Source organism: Phasianus colchicus, chromosome 6, assembly GCF_987193195.1.
Source record: "Phasianus colchicus chromosome 6, bPhaCol1.hap1.1, whole genome shotgun sequence".
In the NCBI taxonomy this organism is placed as follows: Eukaryota; Metazoa; Chordata; class Aves; order Galliformes; family Phasianidae; genus Phasianus; species Phasianus colchicus.
In genome coordinates, this window is record NC_143441.1 from 34,087,324 (window position 1) to 34,108,547 (window position 21,224).

Genomic DNA, 21,224 nt, shown 5'->3' on the forward strand with positions numbered 1-21,224 from the left:
TTTGTTGTGTCCTTATCTGACAAGCTTTCTCTTGTGGAGAAGCCTCTGGGGTGATGGAAGGAAAAAATCTCCCATAAAGAGGTATAGAAAAAACTGCTTGCAACCCAAGAACATGCTGTGAGAAAGCTTAAAGGTAGTCAGTTTCTCTGCAGATACCATGGATAGTGAAGAGATTTGTTTGTAGGCAACCTAGTAGAGAATGAAGCAAACCCTTTGGTGTCCTGTTACATGCTTGATTTGAGGAAAAGGTGTCAGTAAATCCACCTGCTGGATCTGGCCAGTTTGGGATCTACCTGCTGGGTGTGGAGAAAGCATGACAAACTAGGAAGAAAGAGGGTATATTGGGTGTATGATTCCTGTGATCAGAGGAGAGAACAGGGGAGAAGAATCAGCCACAAAGAGGCAAGTGGAATAATAATGAGAATTGATTGCATATCTCCCATCCTCCCAAAGATGTCTCCTGCACCCCATCTTGCAAGAAAATTGCTTTTTATTACCAGGCAGTGGGAACAGCTGCCTTTTCTCCTGGCGATGCTACAACATGTGATGGTGATGGTTGTTAGCTTCCTGTCTGAAAACAAGTGTCTGATAATGGCACAGTATTATGTGTACTGTGACTTAATGTTGCACTTAAAAACAAGCAACATCTAGGATCTATTCAGAGTGAAATCTGTTTACAACAAATTTTTAATAGGAAATGGGAAAACAGAAATATGCAATCTCCATACGTTGCAAAAATAACAAATGTCTGGGAAAGAAGAGACTGACTTGCTTCTGGCTGATTATTTCCCAAAGCAGCTACATTTAAATTGCACAACATTAAAGCTGTTCATTCTTAGTTGGATTAAAACTAAAATAGAATTGATTGTGCCACTAAAAGCTATCTGCATTATAATTACTTTACTGAAGATGTGAAATTTAATTATAAAAAAATGTAGCAGAGTAGAAAAGTAGGGAAGGGGTTTTAAATAAAGGAAGCTAGAAACAAGATAAAAAGGACCTCTTTGCATGAAAGCTATTTCTATTCAGCTAAAGAGTCACAAAAGACAATTGTCTTCCTTTATTTTCCATTGCTTTTTGTGCACTTTCATATATTGACTAGAACTACACTGAATACTTGAATTATTTCAGTTCCAAAAGCTTAATATTTAATTCCAGACCTGCTAATTTATTCATATGCTGCTTTTAATTGCTACCACAAGCAATGAAAGCGTCATAAAAAGTCAATTTTGAAAATAGTTTGTGTGTGTTCTCATTTGATATCATTGTAGGTAAAATGGCCACAGGCATGCCATTCTTGGCAGTGGAATCTCCATCTCTGGGAATATTCAAAGCTCAGCTGGAAAAGGTCATGAGGAAGCTTTGAGAAGGAACTTAGCTTTGAGCAGGGCATTCAACCAAACAACTTCCAGTGGTCCCTTGCTGTATAGTTCTGCAGTCAGCAGAGGTATACAGGATTGTACAAACAGGAGCCAGTTCTGCATGTGGTGTGAGCAGCACAGAGCTCCATCCACCTGGAGTCTGGGAAAGGGAATCACCCTGGAACTTATGTTGGATATACTGTGTATGTTCCATGAACAGCCAACGGCTTCCTGAAACGGCTGCAAACTAATGTCTGTAGTGTGCCCTAAAGTGGCAGAAAGGGTTGATTGAAAGTATGGATATGATATGTGATGAATTATGCTAATGAATGTGGCGACAGTGTCTCACATAAAATAGCAAAGAAAACATAATCTTCACGCAAGCTTTTCAGAACAGACTTGAGTTTGATAGACTGTGTTGCTGCCAAGAAAATGGGCAAGATTACTAAAAATGTGGGCAGGAGCCCAGACTGAGCTTGAATTCACATGGCATCATAAATATAGAAATTCAGAGAAGTTAACTCTTTACCTGCAGTGATAAGAACAGGAACTACAGAAGTACGCCCTGCTGGACACTGTGCCCACTTATGTGAATGTTTAGAGATGTTAGCTGGAGGCATTGGCTACAGAGGATGCTGCCTTGCATAGTTGGGAACTGGCTGTGACTCAAATCTAAATTTTTACCCAAGGCTTTCCAGCTATCTACAGATGTTTCAGATAAATTGACCAGTTTTGCGATCCTGTGAGTCATGACATTAAGAGCTGAAAACATTTTTGCAGGTATCAGATTTTATAACACCATCATGTAGTTCTGGTGTGGGAATTAGAGGATGTGTGGTTTGCCTGGGAGGGAGGAGAGCCTGACCTATTGCATAAGCTGGGAATGAGAGACTAACCTTTCACTTTTCCTGTGTCCGGAAATCATAGAACCTTTGTGCAGTGTAAAATTTTCTAACTCACTACAGAGATTCTGGTTAGTCCACAGAAATCTGCCTGGAGACCGCCATTTCCTTTCACAGATGTCTGTCAAACTGATGGTTTTACACACTGCTTCTTCATTATTTCTCACTTTTTCTTCCATCCTCTTAACTTTTATTAGTTGCAGAGATGGGATGGCAAGGTTCAACTCTGCAAATTTGCAAGTTTCCTCTTTCTCTAATATGTGTATATATTATTGAAGAATTATCTAGTGTTTGGTTAATGATGTAAAAGAGCACCTGATTATTCTGTATTAGATAACTCTGTGGGATATTGACACTAGTAAGTGTAATACAGTCTTTCCACCTGAAAAGTCTAGGTTGGGCACTTTTTCCTCAAACATATAGGTATAGGCTGGAGTAGGTTTAAAGTAGAAAATCCTGACAGAGATTGCCTTAATCAGTAGGTTACAGTGGGGCCAATCTAGCCCTGGGGCCCTGGTCCCAGCTCCATACAGCTTGTGTGGATAGCAGTAAGCCTACACTGTGCAAACTAAATGAACTGAACTTGCCCTTAAAGTCTGAGCCATATATCCTAAATACAAATGTCACCTCTGTAGCTCTTTTCAGGCTCATTACTGGAGAGCAGATGCCAAGCTGCCTAAATATGGATAGCTTTAGGTATGGGTTCTAGGTTTGGTTCAGTCTCTTTCTCCCTAAAACAGATAGTTCTGTACAAATGGAGCACCCAAAGTTGCATGCCTAACACAAGTTTAGGTTAAGTGAGGTGCTATCTTCAGGAGAAAACAGTCTTGTAAAGCATGGAAACTGTGACGATTGATGGCCAAGCCTAAGGAAAACCAGCTCCTCTTCCCAGACAATTACGAGTTCAATCCCAAAAAGAAATCAAAGAAGAAAAACCTGCATAATGCCCAGACTATGCCTGGAAGAGCTGTGATAGATTTAGATGCTCTTCATAACAAAGAAATCTGGAAACTATTTCAGATTGAAGTTGGTTCTTGAAGCAATTCACAGAGGACCTTTCACTGTCCGAGAACTACTGCGTGTAACTGCCCAGGAAAAAACTTAGGCATACAGATTTTTTAATCATTTTTCAGTTAAGAGATTTCTTTAGTTATGGTCCATGTGAACATTTGCTCTATCTTCTTCTGTGCTGTTAATTATGAATGGGACCTTGGTGTGTGGATGGACAGTCAGCTGAATATGAGCCAGCAGGTGCTCAGGTAGCCAAGAAGGCCAATGGCTTCCTGCCTTGTATCAGGAATGGTGTGGTGAGCAGGGCTAGGGATGTAATCCTGCCCCTGTACTTAGCACAGGTTAGGCCCCACCTCGAGTACTGTGTTCAGTTTTGGGCAGCTCAATACACAAAGGACATTGAGGTGCTGGAGCAGGTCCAAAGAGGGGCAACAAGGCTTGTGAAGGGCTTGGAAAATATGCCCTACAAGGAGAGACTGAAGGAACTGGGGCTATTTAGTCTGGGGAAAAGTAGGCTGAGGGGAGACCTTATTGCTCTCTTCCAATATTTGAAAGGTGCTTACAGGAAGAGCACGGCTGGTCTCTTCTCACTGGTGACAGGTGACAGGATGAGGGGAAATGGCCTCAAGTTGCACCAGGGTAAGTTTAGGTTGGATATCAGGAAAATCTCTACAGAAAGGGTTTTTAAGCACTGAAATAGACCACCTGGGGAGGTGGTTGAGTCACCATCCCTGGGTGTGTTTAAAAGCCATTTGGATGTGGTGCTCAAGGACATGATTTAGCAGTGGGTTGTTAGAGTTAGAGTAATATGGTTAGGTTGTGGTCGGACTTGGTGATCTTTAAGATCTTTTCCAGCCTGAGTAGTTCTATGATTCTTTGATTCTATGAAATTTCTTTTCTCTACCAGAAAATAAATTTGATACAATTGCAGTTGGCAGGTGTATGAAGAGGGGATGAAGACAAAGACTTCCTTCTACGTTGATGAAGAAAGAAAAAACTTCAGTTTCTTCAGAAGGAACTCTTCCACCTTCATACAGACTGACAGACTGGTCAGGCCCCAAGTATCAAATATAAAGTTTTTGGAGTTCATTATCTGCAGGGTGGGGGGTGGGGAGAAATTTTTTGCCAGTCTTTCTGCTTCAGCAAGTTTCTCTTGCATATTCAAGTCAAATCTCACGCTTGACTATGGTAGAGAACATGAAGAAAGGGATTTAAGGTCTATTATCCCATGGAAAATATTTTGAAGCATTTTTTTTCTGGAACGTGCTATATGTTTTTGTTGGTTTTATTGTTTTATTGTTTTTTTGTTTTTAATTTTTTTATAAGGAAGGAAAAAGCGATAAAGCAAAGGAAGAAAATAATGACCATCATAGAGATAACATAAAGAGCAGAGATCTTTTTACAGTTATTTTTATAACTACATACTGATATCAAGGAAGTATGACTGGAAAAGTTATTTTATCTTACAGATGTCATGCATGTTAACAACAGTCTAAATTTGTATTTTGATTACTTACAACAATTACTGAGGATCAGTTAATGAGGAGCAACTAAAGGGTAGTACAAAATGTGGATGAGTGTAGCTTAAAATCAGCAGTCGCAGAGCATACATCAACCTGTTGTACCTCAGCCAAAATATTGAGGTTCAAATGCTCTTGGATTATCTTGCCTAGGGAATGTCTGCAGCTGTGATGTGGCTTTCAGGTGCAAGCCTCCCAGATGGGCCCTTCATCCCCTGGAACACGGTGTCTGTGGCTCCACTGCTGGAAAACCAGCAGTTGTAGTTTAAGCTGGCAGCAGCTCAGCACCACTCAGCCATACGAACATTCCTACACACCCCTCCAAGAGTTCAAAACAAAACGCAACCTATAGATTGAGATTAAAAAAAAAAAAAAGAGAGAGAATTTACTGAGACAGAAGAGGAAAATTTAAAAGAAAATGCAATTATCATCGCCTACCAACCAGTTCACAGCAACAGTACAATGCCAATTCCCTGGGCTTAATTCAGGCACCTGTCCTGTCCCCACCCCACCCTTGATTCCACACCATGGAGGCAGTGTCTCTTCCCCCACAGAGTTGTCCCATCACTCGGCAACAGTCTTAACAGCAGTGTGCTATTAATAGTGTTTTGGCTCTTATCAGAATATCCTGGAGATTAATTTTGCTGAAAGAGAGACAACTGAGTTTAGCTGGCTTCTGATAACTGCTTATCTCTTTTGTTTTTATAAAGTGTTTCACTAAATAATCTGTCCAAGTACTAAATTCTCAATTATTTTTTCCCCGATGCTGAACTCTCCCTTGTTAAACAGTTTCCATTGTTCCTTTTTCCTGTACTTCCTGTCGTTTTCTGAGTAGGAGAGTTTATGACCTTTCTCCATATAGTGATGTTTTATATCTTTGAAGATTGTTATTTGGTGCTCTTGTCTTCCCTCCTCTGGACAAAGTTTTTTCTGCATCTCCTCAGAGGCTATGTAATTATTCTGTCTTTCTGGGCTTATAGGATTTGTTTCAAGAAGAAAAATTAATAGGTTTAATGTTATTTCTGCTTGAAAATTCTTCTCCCTCTATTAAAGTTCTCTTATTACAAAAAGAAAGCAGATAGGTTTGTAAAAGGCACAGATGATAAAGAGTAATTTTAGTTTATATAACAGACATAAGGGAGGATTTCTGAAAACAGGAGGCCATGTCTGATTTCATGGACGGGATAATAAAGTGGTCAGGCAGAGTGTTGAGGTGTTAATTTAGAGTTTGCACAGGCAAGGTGCAAAGATGGTTTAGCCTCAGAGGTTTTTTTTTAAGTAGGTTAGGCTGATATTAAGCATTTCAAGAAGTAAAGCTCTGATAATGGTCTGGTCACTACTGTTGAATTTGTAAACATCAGCCACCTGGGTCAGTAAAATAAGTTACTCAAAGCGTGCTTTGGGGTGTGTCTCCTTAAAGAGTTCAAAAAGTTATATGAAGTTTAGATATTCCTGTCAGATTAAGAGAACTTAATTCTTGGGAACATTTCCTGCACAAGACAAGGTCACTGATATTTGTTACATGTGCTTGACAAATCTAAGTTAGAAGAAAAACAAGGGGATTCTCAGGATTTGTATGTTAGTGAAATGCTATGTAACACAAAAGTGTAACGTTTAAATCTTGCTTCTTTGATGCATACAGTGTATAATGTCTAACAGCTTTCTTGTTACTCATAATAACAAAGGCTAGAGAAGCAGATATTTTAGGAATATCTCCTTGTATCAGACAAAATCCTATGCTATTTCTCATTATCCTTCTACTGAAATTAGTGTAATACGAAGTTTCTCCCTCTTATAACAAATTAAACTTATTGTTAAATCCAATTTAGGCACTCTTCTCCAGAGTTCACAGACTTTATGCATCTTGTGTCATATCCTGGATATTACTGTTATGATTTAATGTTACTACATGAAATATTTCACTTTAGTCTTAATACAAGCATAGAAGGTAAGGCTTATTTAATTTCAGTATGCATCTTTTCTGTTCATTTTGTTGTTGTTGTTGTTGTTGAAGTAGTTAACACCACTGACCATTCTGTCAAAAATCACTTTGTTTGTGAAGGTTAAAATAGTGAGAATTTGGTGTATTTTTGGCTTCTCCATGTCACTGCAGTACTTCATGGACCTCTATTTTGTTTGCATTTTGTTTTCCTTGTTCTCGTATACTCATGGAACATAGGACTTTTCCTTAATTTGTAATAAATTCTAGATTTGAAAAGACTGAGGTTTTTTTTATTATTAACTGCATTGTATTGCTGCTAGCATCACACAGGCCATGTCATATGGAGTAAGTAATTAATCTAACTAAAAACTGACTTTCACAGCATTTTTTTGTAGAAAATGTAAGGCAATTTCATGACAATAAAATAACTGATTTTTCATTGCTCCAGAAAAATTTGCTGTCCAGATCTTTGTCTAGTGAATTTAATATTTTCTGCTTTGGCTAAAAATGAAGCAAAAACCTTTAATGATTTCACTTTCTAATTAGTGAAGATTAATTTCACAATTCCATTTTAAATTTCATTTTTTACTTATGTGTTGCTAAATGTATTTTTAAAATGTCTGTTGTCTGTGTAGTACCCACACATGCAGTCTCCAGCTGCACATAATGTACTTAAGATGTGAGGATGTTTCAGTTATTCTCTTCTGAGACGTTTTGGTAACTACTTATATATATAATGACTCTTATTCATAAAAAGCGGATACAGATTCTACTTCTTTAGAAAAAGTCAATAATATTCTTTCTCAAACAATGTTTAAACTCATTTTTCCCCAGGGAAACTTCTGATTCTCTCATTCATGTTGATGTTGCCTTTCTGCCTTTTCTCTTCTTTCTTTGCTGTTGCTTTCACCAGATATGTACAAAAATAAAGAAAATGAATGCAATAGCAACAGTATTTTCAGTCCAATGATTTTTTTTCCCTTTGTTAGTACTTATTTTGACCGATATAGATTTTATTGTTTGAATTACTGATAAACAGCAGCTTTAAACTGATGCCTTTATCAGGCTGAATGAAATGCCAGACAGCCACCTATCTTTCTTGCTATCTTCTACTCAGAAAAATAACAAGTAACAAAAGCTAATTTCATCTTTATATGAAGATGGGGAGACTTACCTTGATCCTAAGGATCTTTGCTGTTGAAAGATCTTAGAGCGTTTTATGGGATCAATATACAGATCATTTTATATCACTGTAGCTTTCAGTGAACACCTGGCATCAGTGTTCTGTTCAGCAGATCATTGTCTGCAAAATAACCACTATGTTGCTCCAGCTATTTGTTTAGGTATAACAGATATGCTGAGATATAGAGTGCTGTTAATGCTGTGCTGTTATTTTTCTCAACTTTTGAACGATGAAATATTTAATGAACTTATTTGAGATTTCCAGGTGAACATTTAGCAACTTGGCTTTTACACCACTAGTAAACAATCTGTTATGGGATTGGTGTTTAGTGTGTAGGTCTAACAACTAATGTGGCAGCCTCCCTTGAATTTGAGGAAAAAGAGAATTGACTAAATTCATGACGAGCTTTATTTTATAGACAAACTTCTAGATGAGGACTGGACAACCTATGCACTATGGCAGAAGCAGCTTGTTAGTAGACCAAGCACTGCTCTTGTGGTGGGACTGTCCCATGAGATGAAGGTAACTGACTTTGGCAGATTGCATAGGTGCCATGGGCAAGAACACAGTGCCACCATCTGTATGCCACTCCCCAAGGTGCGTTTCTGGTGTCTTACAATGAGCAAGAGCTATCAGGTAAAGGTGACAAGGCTCCTTAGGCTTTCTTCTTCCTCATAGTCTAGTCTCATGGATTTTGATAACTCTGAGCTGCAATCTCACTCAAAAACCAGCACAGCGCCCTGTAATTCTCAATCCTGGACATAGTGGAAAAGACTCAAGGGTGCTCATTCTGCTCATGAACCAGTATTTGCTGTACTGCCAGGTGTCTGGCTGTGCTGGTTTGAGGATCAACAGAGCTAAGTGAAGGGACAGTTCCCTTTTTGTTTTTATGTTTTTTCATAGTGTCCAATTGAGAAGAAGGAGAAATGCCTCTTGGTTTTGCGCCATACAAGTGCCTGCATAAAACGAGGCTCCTGATAGAATAAATGACAACATATCTTTTATATAAATGGGCCATGAGGAAATACTGTCTGTCTGAGACATAACAGTTCAAGCTAAAGAAAGCTTTTACTTTCTAGGCAAGATGTCTGGCAGCTGATTAAAAGACTTAGGAAAAAGAGTAATGTCAAATATCTTTTCCAGAAAAAGGTGTTGGCTTTGCCATTTGTATTATATTTTGTTACCATCTGAAAAAGAAAATTCTGTTAACTTTGCTCTTAACTTCCTAATATCCGAACCATTTCCTTGTAATTTCTTATTTTGTAATTCAATTTCTTCTTTTTATTTTAATCTCGCAAACCTGCTCAGAGAATTAACTCTCTTGTCTTTCTGCTGAGAAGCCAAGTAGAAACAACTCTGTGTTTAGGAAATGTAATCATCTTGGCAGCAAAGAAAAGATGATGCCAAATTTCTTTGCTATCGCGCTGCTAACAGTTACTGAATAAGTATGCTACTACACTTCAAATAATATTTTCATACAACAGATTGATTTTTTTTTCCATTTAACAGTTTTTCTAAACAAAACAAAATATTTACCTGATAAAAACCTACTGCGATAAAGTCAGGCCTTGATGTTACTATAGAGACATCTGCTGTGGTTTGGAGAGGAGCACTGCTTCTTCCAGATTTATGTATGATCAGAAACCAAACTGCTGGGTGCTTATTCTGTTATCTGAGCAAGATCAGGTACATGGCATTTCTTGAAACTGTGGCTAGCTAGGATCAACGCCTGACAATATTTGCCTATTCCACAGAAAAAAGGGGATGAATAGAAAGTGAGACATTCTTCAGGCAGATTTGGGTATCCGAGCTGTATGGCTGCAGAAATCTAAGTCAGTAGGTTAATGAGGAGAGTCAGAAGGAAAGAAATTCTAATAATTTTATACACAGTGAATTTCACTGAAATCTGGTCCTTTAAAATTCAGTTCTGTCACACATGAAAATGCAAGACTGGTGTATTTTCCTGATGGAGTTTCTTCACTGTGTAATTAAAGCTGAGGCTGCATTTCTCTATGGTATTTCACTGCTGGTTTAATCCCGTGAGCTCCATGAATGTTTCTCCAGGAGAGAGAACAGCAAAATACTGATATAACCTTCTGTCTATCACCTGCTTTCTCAAGGCAGCACAGTGTGCCATCAAAGGCAAAATTAATGCTGTGTGGTTTTGTTGTTTTTTTTTAAATATAGCATGTGACAGAATATTTCCTCATTTAGCACTCAGGGTTTTCTCTCCAGCCTAAGAAACCAAGAAGCACTACTCACTGTACTCACTTTAGCAAGGCTTCATTATCAGCAACAGTCATTGTATGTCTTTTGGTGGAAGGAAGAAAAGAAAGCAACACTTGCAATGAGGTTCTCCGGGTTCTTGTTTGTTCTTACTGTCATTCACAGTGCTTTGCAGCTGGAAGGTAAGTGCTTTCCTCTTGTCTTCTGTATCGCTGTGTGTGAAAGGCTTATTTGGGGAATTCATTAGTGTTAGTAACACAAATGAAGTAAAATCTACATGAAATAGTTGTTGGATTACATTTGGGAAGTTATGGAAGACTTGCAGTGACAATATAACTTCCATCTCTTTTGTTGCACTTCTCTCACAGATGTTAAACAGAGAACTTTTGCAGAACCAGATGTCTCCTGAGTAAAATTGTTTCTTATGGATTGCCTCACAGTTCCTGTTCTTAATTGTACGTGGCATCACTGCAGGGGCTGAACTGCACTGTATTGTGTATTATAAATTAAATTGATTTAATTTTTTTGCAAGCTTTTTAAATTAATTTACTTTTTTCTTAATACCTTTTTTGTAGTATATATGATACTCAGTGATGTTGCATTGAGCTTCATTCAAAAATGTTTTTATTTGATATGAAAGCAGTGACTCCTACTTCTTGTGGATAGGAAGCAGAATATGCCACTTACATTAATTATACTATGCTTTCCATTGTTTTGTTTTACAGACACTGAAATATTTTTAATATATAATAAAGTCAGCAAACTCTGTCTTCAGGCTTCTATTGCACAGTCAGTTAGAACTGCCACTTGCCATCAAGACAATGAATTGCAAAAATTTACGTGGATTACTGACCATCAGCTCATGAGTGTGAGACTGAACCTATGCTTGGGTGTTCCACTGAAGGAAGATGAAGTTGCGATCACCCTGTTCCCGTGTAACCAAACAAGTGAGCTGCAGTGGTGGGACTGTAGAAATGAAAGCCTTCTTGCAATCCAGGGAGAAGACTTGTTTTTCAGCCCTGGCAAGGAAGAACATGATAATATTGTATTAAAGAAGCGGTTGAGTCCAAAGAATAATTGGAAGATCTATGGGGCCATTGATGTTTTATGTTCCCAGAGATATGAAGGTACAGAAAATTGGGTCATTACTCCATTGCACTAATTTCTTTGTGATTCTGGATCTTTAGCTCTGAATATTCTGATTCCTTCAGTAACAATCAGCGTTTTAGAAAATAACTGTACTGGGAGAATTATACTTGAATTTAATTTCATATCTTTTGCAACGTATTATATGTGTTTTATATAGTACATACATCATGTACTATATACACTGTAATATTATAGTAGTGTTATAGTATTATAATATTGTAGTATATTATAGTCCATAATTAGCTTCACAGAATAATTGAACAGCTTAGATAGGAAAGGATCTTAAAGCTTACTCAGTTCCAAACCTCTGCCATGGGCAGGGCTTCTCCCAACTACATCAGGCTGCCCTGGACCCCATCCATCCTGGCCATGAACACTCCAGGGCTGGGGTATCACAGCTTCTCTGGGCAGCCTGTGCCAGTGCCTCATCACCCTCTGAGTAAAGAATTTCTTCCTAACATCTGATTTGCACCTCCCCTCTATTAGTTTAAAGCCATTCTCACTATCACTGTCAGATTATGTAAAAAGCTGATCTCTTCCCTATAAACCCTCTTTTAAGTTCTGAAAGGCCACAGTAAGGTTCTCCTAGAGCCTTCTCTACTCCATGCTGAACAAACCCATCTCGCTCAACCTTTCTTCATAGGAAAGTTGCTCCAGCCCTCTGAGCATCTTCATGCCTCTCCCCTGGGCCTGTTCCAACAGCTCTGATTACTCTAAATTGCTTTTCCACATAGTGATACATGGGAAAGCCAATATGGAAATTACTTAGAGATGCAATTTAGCAATTAATATAGCATTTTTGACAGTTTACATTATTTTCTATACTACTGTTATCCTTTTGTCTTCTCAGAAACCTTTACACTGCTAGGAAATGCTTTTGGGGCACCTTGTGTGTTCCCTTTCATGTACAAGAAGCAGTGGTATGCAGAGTGCACGACTGCTGGCCGCTCAGATGGCTGGCTCTGGTGTGCAACGACCGCAAACTACGACACAGACCAGAGATATGGATTTTGCCCATTAAAAGGTAAGTTTTCTGTTTCCCTGCAGTTCTCTTTAGCTAATCAGAGCTAGCAGAGTGTCAGTATCTTTATAATGATGCATAGTTTACATCAACAAATTGTACTGTATCCTACATCCTACAGCACCCTACACAAGGAAGTAACACAATGATGCATAAAGATTTGGAGAAAAGTGACTCAAGGGTAAAATAGCATGCAGTTCCCATTAATTGTGATGGTGTTGCTGAGCAGCAGGATAACTCTGAGATCCTCCTTTCCCAGGCAGGATACGTTCTGTGATCACTGTACTCTTTTCTGAGGACCCCCATTGTGATGGGTATAGGCATAAATATAAGTGCTGTAGGAAGCATAATGATTAAGCTAACATGTTTTTAATCTGCATATATATATATATATGTCTATGTATATATATGTGTATATATATATTTGCTTAAGTGGAAAGTGTTCTTTCATTGATCCTAACGAGCCCTCCTCATACAGTCTGGATATTTCTTTAAAAATGAAATTTTTCTGAAAATTGACTTCCATTTCTGTGGTCACTTCTCTCTCCATCTCCCTTTCTGGATGTATGATTGACAGGTAAGCCTTCGCAATTCTCCCGATCTCTTAACTCTCCCCTGCCTTTTTCCCCATTGCTCTGCAGTCAAATGTGCTGTTGAGGTCACTACAAAGATATCTACAACACTGAGCCTAAATGGCATGTGACACAGGGGTCAGTGAATACTTTTCAAAGCCTTTGAAAGCCGGTTCTCAATTTTTTATTATTTTTTTTAATTCAGCTTTATACTGGCTTTCGGGAATAATCAAACATTTAATCCAATTTTGTATTGCATCTTAATAAGCATGAATGGATCCTCACCAGATCAAAGAGGCAAAGGTAATTGGAAGAAGAGCACCATGTGGCTCAGTACCACGGCAGTGCCTAGCCCTCAGACTGTGGCAGGAACCACCAGAGGCTTTTAGCAGAGGAAGGTTTCTCTAAGAACTATCTGATGCTAAATTCAGTCCTATAGCTGTATCTCAGAGCTCTCAGTGGAAACTGCTGCCAAGAAAGAGAAGCTGGATATCTTTTAATAGATTTCAGCTAAGATTTCTGCCACCGCGCTTCATGTAATATATATTTCTATGCAATCACTTCCTTAGTAGTAATTCCTGGATTATGTATCTTTGTGCAAGAGTGATGAATATCTTTCAGTGCTGCCTGTTGGGCCTTTACCTTCATCCTTCCTTATCCTCCTCCTAAAATTTCCAGTGCTTTTGGAAGAACAGAACCAACAGACATGAGAATGTCATGCATAAGGAGAACCTGCAACTCATTTTTTTGTGAGTGAACTACTGTCCCCCCATTATATAGTTATTTTCTCCACAGACAGAGATACCACTTGGACTACAGATGTGCTAAGAAATGCCTACTACCAAATAAACTCTGAATCTGCTCTCACATGGCATCAGGCAAGGAAGAGCTGTCAGCAACAAAATGCAGAATTACTGAGTATCACAGATATTCATGAACAAATGTACCTTAAAGGTAAGGAAGTAAAGAAAATCCTAATCTACTTACATTCAGAATCTTTTCAGTCTATTACTGTAGCTATGGTCTACCTGCTATGGTCTCATGAGCCTAAATATATTAAAAAAAAACCAAATAAATAGAGTCTTTTATAATTTGCAAGTTCATACTAAACTCACTGAAGTTTAAATGAAATTCAGAGTATTTCAGCATGCTGCAAGAGTAGCAGTTTGACTTTCTGTTTAGAAATGTTATATTGTTTAAAAAATTGGCTGTTTTTTCTTTTTTAAGAAAAAGCATCTTTCTGAAAACTAAATGAAAATTTCATTTTTAGTAAAAAGTGATATTTAAAAAAAAATTAACAGCGAGAGAAGACATTCACTTATGCCAAAAGAAAGATATGTTTTGTGTCAAAAGCAGTTTGGCTTTTTTTTTTTTTTTTTTTTTTTTTTTTTCCATTCATTTAGCATTTAGAAGAACATGAATTATTCACACATCCAAAATCAAGACTCTGCCTACTATAGTATATCTCAGGACTGAGATGGAAGAAAGTATCTCTTTTTTTAATGATGAAATTAACATGCAAGATTTTTAGATTTAGAGTTTATTCTTACACTATACTGATACTTCCAATTGAATATCACCAATCTTGTATAGGTACAGGCTGTTCCACAAAAGCACTGATTCTGAATTTACTCTATGAGATGGCATTTTGCAATAGGAGATACAAATAGTAAGAGAGTGTTTTGTTGCTGCTGACTGCATTTTTTGTCGATCAAAACTTTAATATTTCAATTTATCACAATATCTAAAGATTTTCATAGATATTTAAGAATTTCATGTCTTCATAGATTAATTATTAATGACTTTTGCTAAATAAAAAGTGATTTATAAATTTTTTGGTTATTTAGAGTTAACAGAAGGTACAGATTCTGCACTGTGGATTGGCCTCAATAGACTGGACTTGAAGAGTGGCTGGGAGTGGATTGGAGGAACTCCTTTCCAGTATTTAAACTGGGCTCCAGGTAGCTGTGGCTTTGCTCGAATTCTTTATTTCCAAAGACAAAGAATACATTTTTCAAATTCATCTTTAAAATATATTCTCAGATTATTTGGGCATGAGAAAAAGTAGTATGTTAGTGTTAAGCTACCAAAACAACATGTATTTTAGCCTTTCTTGTGTTAGCTTTAGAAAAGTTTGTTTGTTTGTTTGTTCGTCTGTTTATTGGTCCATGGTTTTCTTTTTCTTTAGCAATGTAAATCAGAAACTTCTATGTACTGCAAAAAAATATTTTACTTCTGAAAACAATACTACCTCTCCCACAAATATTTAGTTTTCCATTTCTGGTCTCCAGCAGCAAAAATAATATTAAAAGTCAGAGGATTGAGCAAGTTGCATGTTTATGTACACTTAAGCTATATTGCAAGTATGCAATATAGCTTACATGGAGGCATTCCCACAACCGGAGATCTGCCTCAGTTCAAGAAATGTTTAGATGTTGTACTAAGGGGCATGGTTTGGTTGGGAAATACTGTGGACTGGGTGATCTTGGGGGTCTTTTCCAACCTTTATGATTATATGATTTAGTTCTTGTTGAGTCTGAAAAAGATGCAATCTTTGAAGCTGCTACCTCAGTCAGGAGTGATTTCTCCTGCTTATTTTTGAGTTTAGAATTCTATTTATCTTCAGAAATATTCACCTTTTTTCTTTCCTTTTTTTTTTTTATCTTTCCCAAAGGAAGTCCCTCTCCAGAATCTGGAAAACTCTGTGTGGTTTTGAATCCTGAAACAAAAGCTAAATGGCAAAATTGGGAATGTGATCAGAAACTTGGCTATATCTGTAAAAAAAGAAACTTTACCTTGATACCCTCAGGTATCTTATCTATGCTGACAATTAAAAATAGGAGCTACTGTCTGAATTGCTTGGTGTTCCCTTTGGCAAAGATGAGCAGGAGAATTTTATTAGAAAGAAGAACTATTTTTAACCATTTTTAACTGTCACTTTCATTTTTTCTCATTCACAATTTTACAGCCGTTGCACCCTTTCGAGGATGGTCTCTAAGTCCCACCACACAGGGTGGAACAGCCAGGTCTCTTTTTGAAACCACAGAGTACTGGGCGTGGAAAAGGAGAACAAAACAAAAGTTATTTTTCAGAAAAGAGAAGTTAGTAAATACAATTAAAGGAAGAAAAATTGACACATAGCAAAGATAAAAGATATTTTAAGTAAATATTTCCCTGCATGTGTTTTCCTGTGTATATGTCTAGTTCGAAATTTGTCTAGTTGATTTTTATCTATGGATACACTTAATCTTTCAAAAAATCATAAGTATTTCATTAAGTACAGATGATTTCTGATTTTTCTTAACTGAAAAACAGCTTCTAAGTATTACAGAGGGTTTTACTATTTATACATTAATGTGATTTTTACAGGTATTTGACCATTGTAAAAACTGTAGATTTGGTGGTAAATAATATACGTATTAAAAAGCTTTTGTTTTCCTAGTTAAAACAGCAAGTTTTGAATCATATTTATATCTAATGTTTGCTAGCCGTCATTTCATTATAGTGAGAATCCCTTAGGTTAGAGCCTTTGCACAGGATGAGTGAAGTTATTTTCAGCCTCCTGTCATCTGCATAGCATTTGAACTCTCCTAAAATACTGATATTTATTTCTAGGTGCAATAGGGCCTATTGCTTGCCCAGACGGATGGGTATCATATGTAGATCACTGCTACAAGATCTTCAGGGAAACCAAAGGATGGCAAGAAGCTTTGACCTCCTGTCAGAATGAAGGGAGTCACCTGGCCAGCATCCAACACCTTGAGGAGCACAGCTTTATAGTGTCTGGGCTTGGGTACAGTGAGTGTTTCCATTTGCTTTTTTTCTTTTTTTTTCCTTTGTCTGTGTGCAAGGAGTTACTAGGCAGCTGACCTGAGAAGTAGAAATTGTATATTAGCATTAAAGTACCGCAGCCAAGGACATGCAAGGAGCCAAAGGTCCAGCAGTGATAGATTGGTGCAGTACATTCTGTTTCAAAACTGTCCAACCATCATCACAAGAAGCACTTACAGGAACGTATTTTGCTTTCTTTCACTTTTTGATTCTATTATCATCCCCTAGTCTAGTGACTACTAAAGACATTGTGAGTATCCTTCCAGATCTTTCCTTTCTCATTTTTCTAAATGCTGCCTAAGTTTACCTTTCATTTTCAATGGCTTTTCTTTCATTAAGAATGCCTCAGATCAGGTTAGACAACAATTTTAAGATGGTCCTGTGTGGAGAAGGGAGTTACACTCAATCCTTTGAGTTGCTTCCAACCTTGGGTATTCTATGATTTCATTATAATCTAATTTTGAACATGTACTGTAAATACTGTAATACGTGTGAAACATTTCACATATAAGATGATTATGCAACAATAAATAATGTTCTGCTTTATAAATTAAGGGATTGCATGTCCTGGAGCTTGAGGTAGCTGGAAAAATGATGAAGCATTATAAGATGTCTTTTCTAGTTCTGTGTTTCTCTGTTCTAGAGCCAACAGACAAGCTCTGGATTGGCCTGAATGATCACAAACTTCAAATGTTTTTTGAATGGAGTGATGGTACGCCGGTGACATACACCAGATGGCATCTGGGAGAGCCATCCAGCACCAACAACAGGCGAGAAGACTGCGTTATGATCAAGGGCCAGGTAACATTATTCAGCATGCATTTGATTTTAATAGAAAAACTAAATTGTTAGCAAAAGTATAATCTGGCCTCCTGTTTCAACAACTGTGTAGGGCCAGAAAAGGGGATGTGAGGACAAAAGCTGAGACTCAAATATGACCTTTCATTAAAAACAAGCAAACAAACAAACAAGCCATGAAATTATTGTGCTACTTAGGACATTTTCTCTTCAAGTTCATCTCAAAGCAACCGCTAAAATAAAGCAGGTCTTTCAACGTCATTTGGATACATTCTCCCATTGCTTTTTTTTTCTGGTGGCAGCGATCCATATGAGGATCCCTGCTGCTGCACTTGTGCCTGCTCCTTTGCCTATTGTTGCCTGTTCTGGGCCCTGCTGAACAGGCTGGGGACTAGTTATAGCTGAAAAGTGGACAGGAAATTTTTCACCTTCATTGCCACTCATCACTACCAGCCATAGCAGTGCTACCACAGACCACTCTACCATTTCACTGAGTGTGAGCGGGTTGAGTTTTGTTATCAACTTAGAGAACTGCATATAAAAGTGTACATCTCTTACAAAATGGAAGGAGAAATGAAGATCTATTCAATTTCTTTAGATTATTCATGTTAATCTTATTGTTATTTATTTCTTTTTCCTGCCTCATAGGATGGCTATTTTGCAGACTCCGACTGCGAGAAGAAAGCTGGCTATATTTGTAAAAGAAAACCTATACAACAAATAGCTAGAGAAAAGAAAAATATTGATGTAGGTTGCAAAAAAGTAAGTGTGTAAGACTGGAAAATTAATTTCTCAGATCACAAAAAGGTCCTTGTCTGAGAATAATCTAAAATTACTTGAATTATTATTTATTTACAGAACTCTTTATTATTTATTATGGGGTTTCTCTCTCTTACGTTACATTAAGCTACTTACAGAAACCATTTAGAAGGAATCTGAAATTTCAGTGCAAAAGTTTGCTAATTCATAGTATTTACAATTATTGTCCTTCATTCATTTCAAAATTATATAGCTCATTTAATACATGAAACCACAATTATTTAAAACTCATAAGGAGGTTCTATAATTGTGTTACAGGGATGGAGAAGATACGGGACCTACTGCTATTTTATTGGACATGTAGCAGCAACATTTTCTGAAGCCAATGACACTTGTGAAGGAGAAAAAGGTTACCTAGCCACAGTTGAAAGTAGGTATGATAATTAATTTTCTTTGTCTTTTGAAAAGGTAAAGGTTGTATGTTTCAAATTACTCAGGGAACTATTTCTCACTTGTTATACAACATCTATTAGTAAATTACCCAAGCTACAGATTAAGTTTGTAGCACAAAAAAAAGTCAGTATTTGTTGATTTATATGGCATATGAAGCATGGAAAAGGAGAAAAGGATTCATCATCAGATGTCTAATCTAATTAGATAAATTAGATACATTGAAATTAGATAAATTAGATAAATTTGGATAAATGTTTTCACTTGTGTTACTGTGATCTTCCTTGCAGATACGAACAAGCTTATTTGACTAGTCTTGTTGGTCTGAGGCCGGAGAAGTATTTCTGGCTGGGTCTCTCTGACATGGAGGACCAAGGAACTTTCAGGTGGAGCAGTGGTGAGGATGTCTCCTTCACGCACTGGGATGCAGCAATGCCCGGTAGGTGCTGTGACTGTGGATGGTAGAGCCCATAGTCCTATTCAGATTTTTACTGACATCATCTTCTGAATGTTATCATTTAGCCTTCCAATATGTTTTACAGGAACAGGCAGTTCCTAAAATCTATTTTTTAATTTCAAAGAGACAATTTGAATTACAGTTTTATACCAGGGTGTCTGATATACTTACTCATAAGTTTGACTTTATGCCTCTTCTTCACAAAGATATATTATATATGTCTATTATGATAGATAATTAAAATCTTGAAAATTGCCTTCTTTTTGATAAACAGGTTACAGGCAGTTCCTGAGACTATTCTGCACTCATTTCTGGAGAGAAGAGTGTGAAACAGAGCAACTGTAATAAGGACTTAAAGTTAGAATTGCAAAATGACAGAATCAAAACCGATTGTGCCATATTTTTTTACTTATGATGTTAAGGAGTCTACATTCATATGATAATACTGAAACTGCACAAAAATATAGAAAGCATGGTTTTGAAATGCTATGAAGAAATCTGCTCTCCTCAAGATAGAATACATCCTTCCTAGTGATAATTTGTCTAAATTTTTTCTCAAATCTTTCAGTGAGGTTATGAAATCTTAAATAAAATGTAAACAGCACAGAGCTATGAAACTTCTATAAATGCAACAGGAGAAAACATCTTGCCAGGTACTCTACAGTGCCAGCAGATGAACAGATGAAACTTCATCATATCTCTTTGAGGCTTAAGTAAGAATGAGATCCTCATTATAAGCACAGGTTTTCCCTGTGAAAAATAAAAATTATCTATCCATAGAATTCATTATGAAGAACATTCAAAATAGAAAGAAAAAACAAGGAAAATCTTCAAACTGATTATGACCTGCTCAGACAGAAACCTCCTCTTCAGCTCTGTGGAAAACACCTATAATATTTCTCTTCTGTTCAAGTTCTTCTATTCAAGTGCTATTGTATGACAAGAAGGCAATGGGCACTTCTTGGAGTTTTTAAGCAAGATTCAAGTAATTTAGAGTGTATGATGAAATAGTCAACATGTTTTTTATTTCTCATAAAGGAAGTAAACCAGGGTGTGTTGCCATGAGAACTGGAATCGCAGCTGGATTATGGGATATTCTTGACTGTGAGTCTAAGCAAAAATATATCTGCAAACAATGGGCAGTTGGTGCAACAGCTCCACCTATTTCAACTACTGCTCTGAAACCCACATGTCCTGAAGGCTGGATATCAAATGATGATGCTAGTTCCTGTTATAAAGTAAGTGCTTAAATAGTTAAAAGAAATGCTTTGAAATGCTTTGTTTTTCACCTCTGTGTTAAATAATCAGACCATTCTATTGGAAAAATGTTATAAGCAGTATAATCCATTTCTCCTTTATATTACTTGGCTTCTATAAAACTTCATTTATATTTGATCAAGAGCATATTTCTTCATTTTATATTTTATGTGTATTACATATACGTGTATTATATTGTGTTAAGATATACATGTATATCCTTATTTTATGTTACACATAGTGTATGTTTTAAAGCAATTTCTTCACAGTACTTTTGCAGGTCAGATATTAACGAGAAATCGTGGATTGAAGCTCGAGATTTTTGTAGACAAATTGGAGGGGATCTGGCCACCATCAACAATGAGGAGGAGAAAAAAATGATATCAAGAGGAAACAGGTGAGTATCTGTGCATTTTTATCTTATTAGACTTTAAAGGTGCTTAAAATGAACGATTATAAGTACTCAGATAATTTCTGAAATGGAGATTCCTAAAAATCCAACAACACTGTGATAACTTTGAAATTTTATCTACTTATGAGCGTTAACTGTTTAATTTTTAAAAAAGACTATTTTTTCATGGCTAATGGATATCATTTAGGAATACCTGAAATTATAGGAGGTGGTATTCTCAGCAGGGTTGAAAGTATTACCAATATATTTACTTTTGACACACCTCGACATAGCCAAAGCTGAGACCATCTTCAAGAGCAACAGCCTCTTTAAATCAGCAAAGGCCTTTCCTAAGAAAACAGAGTAGAGAGGAAATACAAGATCACTACTATCA

The 21,224-nt window shown here is 37.0% G+C and overlaps 1 protein-coding gene across 3 annotated transcripts in view; it reads left to right on the plus strand.

Annotated features, from left to right (window-relative positions):
• The first annotated feature begins 10,176 nt into the window (after positions 1-10,176).
• Positions 10,177-21,224, plus strand: part of LOC116243276 (macrophage mannose receptor 1-like) — a 29,364-nt gene continuing 18,316 nt past the window's right edge. For 2 of the 3 annotated variants that reach the window (XM_031614420.2, XM_090142899.1), the window contains exons 1-13: positions 10,177-10,327; positions 10,871-11,272; positions 12,145-12,318; positions 13,683-13,841; positions 14,735-14,848; positions 15,562-15,696; positions 16,503-16,685; positions 17,362-17,519; positions 18,165-18,278; positions 18,594-18,709; positions 19,016-19,164; positions 20,221-20,420; positions 20,709-20,836. In XM_031614420.2, coding sequence (XP_031470280.2) covers positions 10,267-10,327; positions 10,871-11,272; positions 12,145-12,318; positions 13,683-13,841; positions 14,735-14,848; positions 15,562-15,696; positions 16,503-16,685; positions 17,362-17,519; positions 18,165-18,278; positions 18,594-18,709; positions 19,016-19,164; positions 20,221-20,420; positions 20,709-20,836 — 2,093 coding nt within the window. In that variant the 5' untranslated portion in view covers positions 10,177-10,266. The remainder of the gene's footprint in view (positions 10,328-10,870; positions 11,273-12,144; positions 12,319-13,682; positions 13,842-14,734; positions 14,849-15,561; positions 15,697-16,502; positions 16,686-17,361; positions 17,520-18,164; positions 18,279-18,593; positions 18,710-19,015; positions 19,165-20,220; positions 20,421-20,708; positions 20,837-21,224) is intronic. The other variant, XM_090142900.1, reaches the window with a different exon arrangement.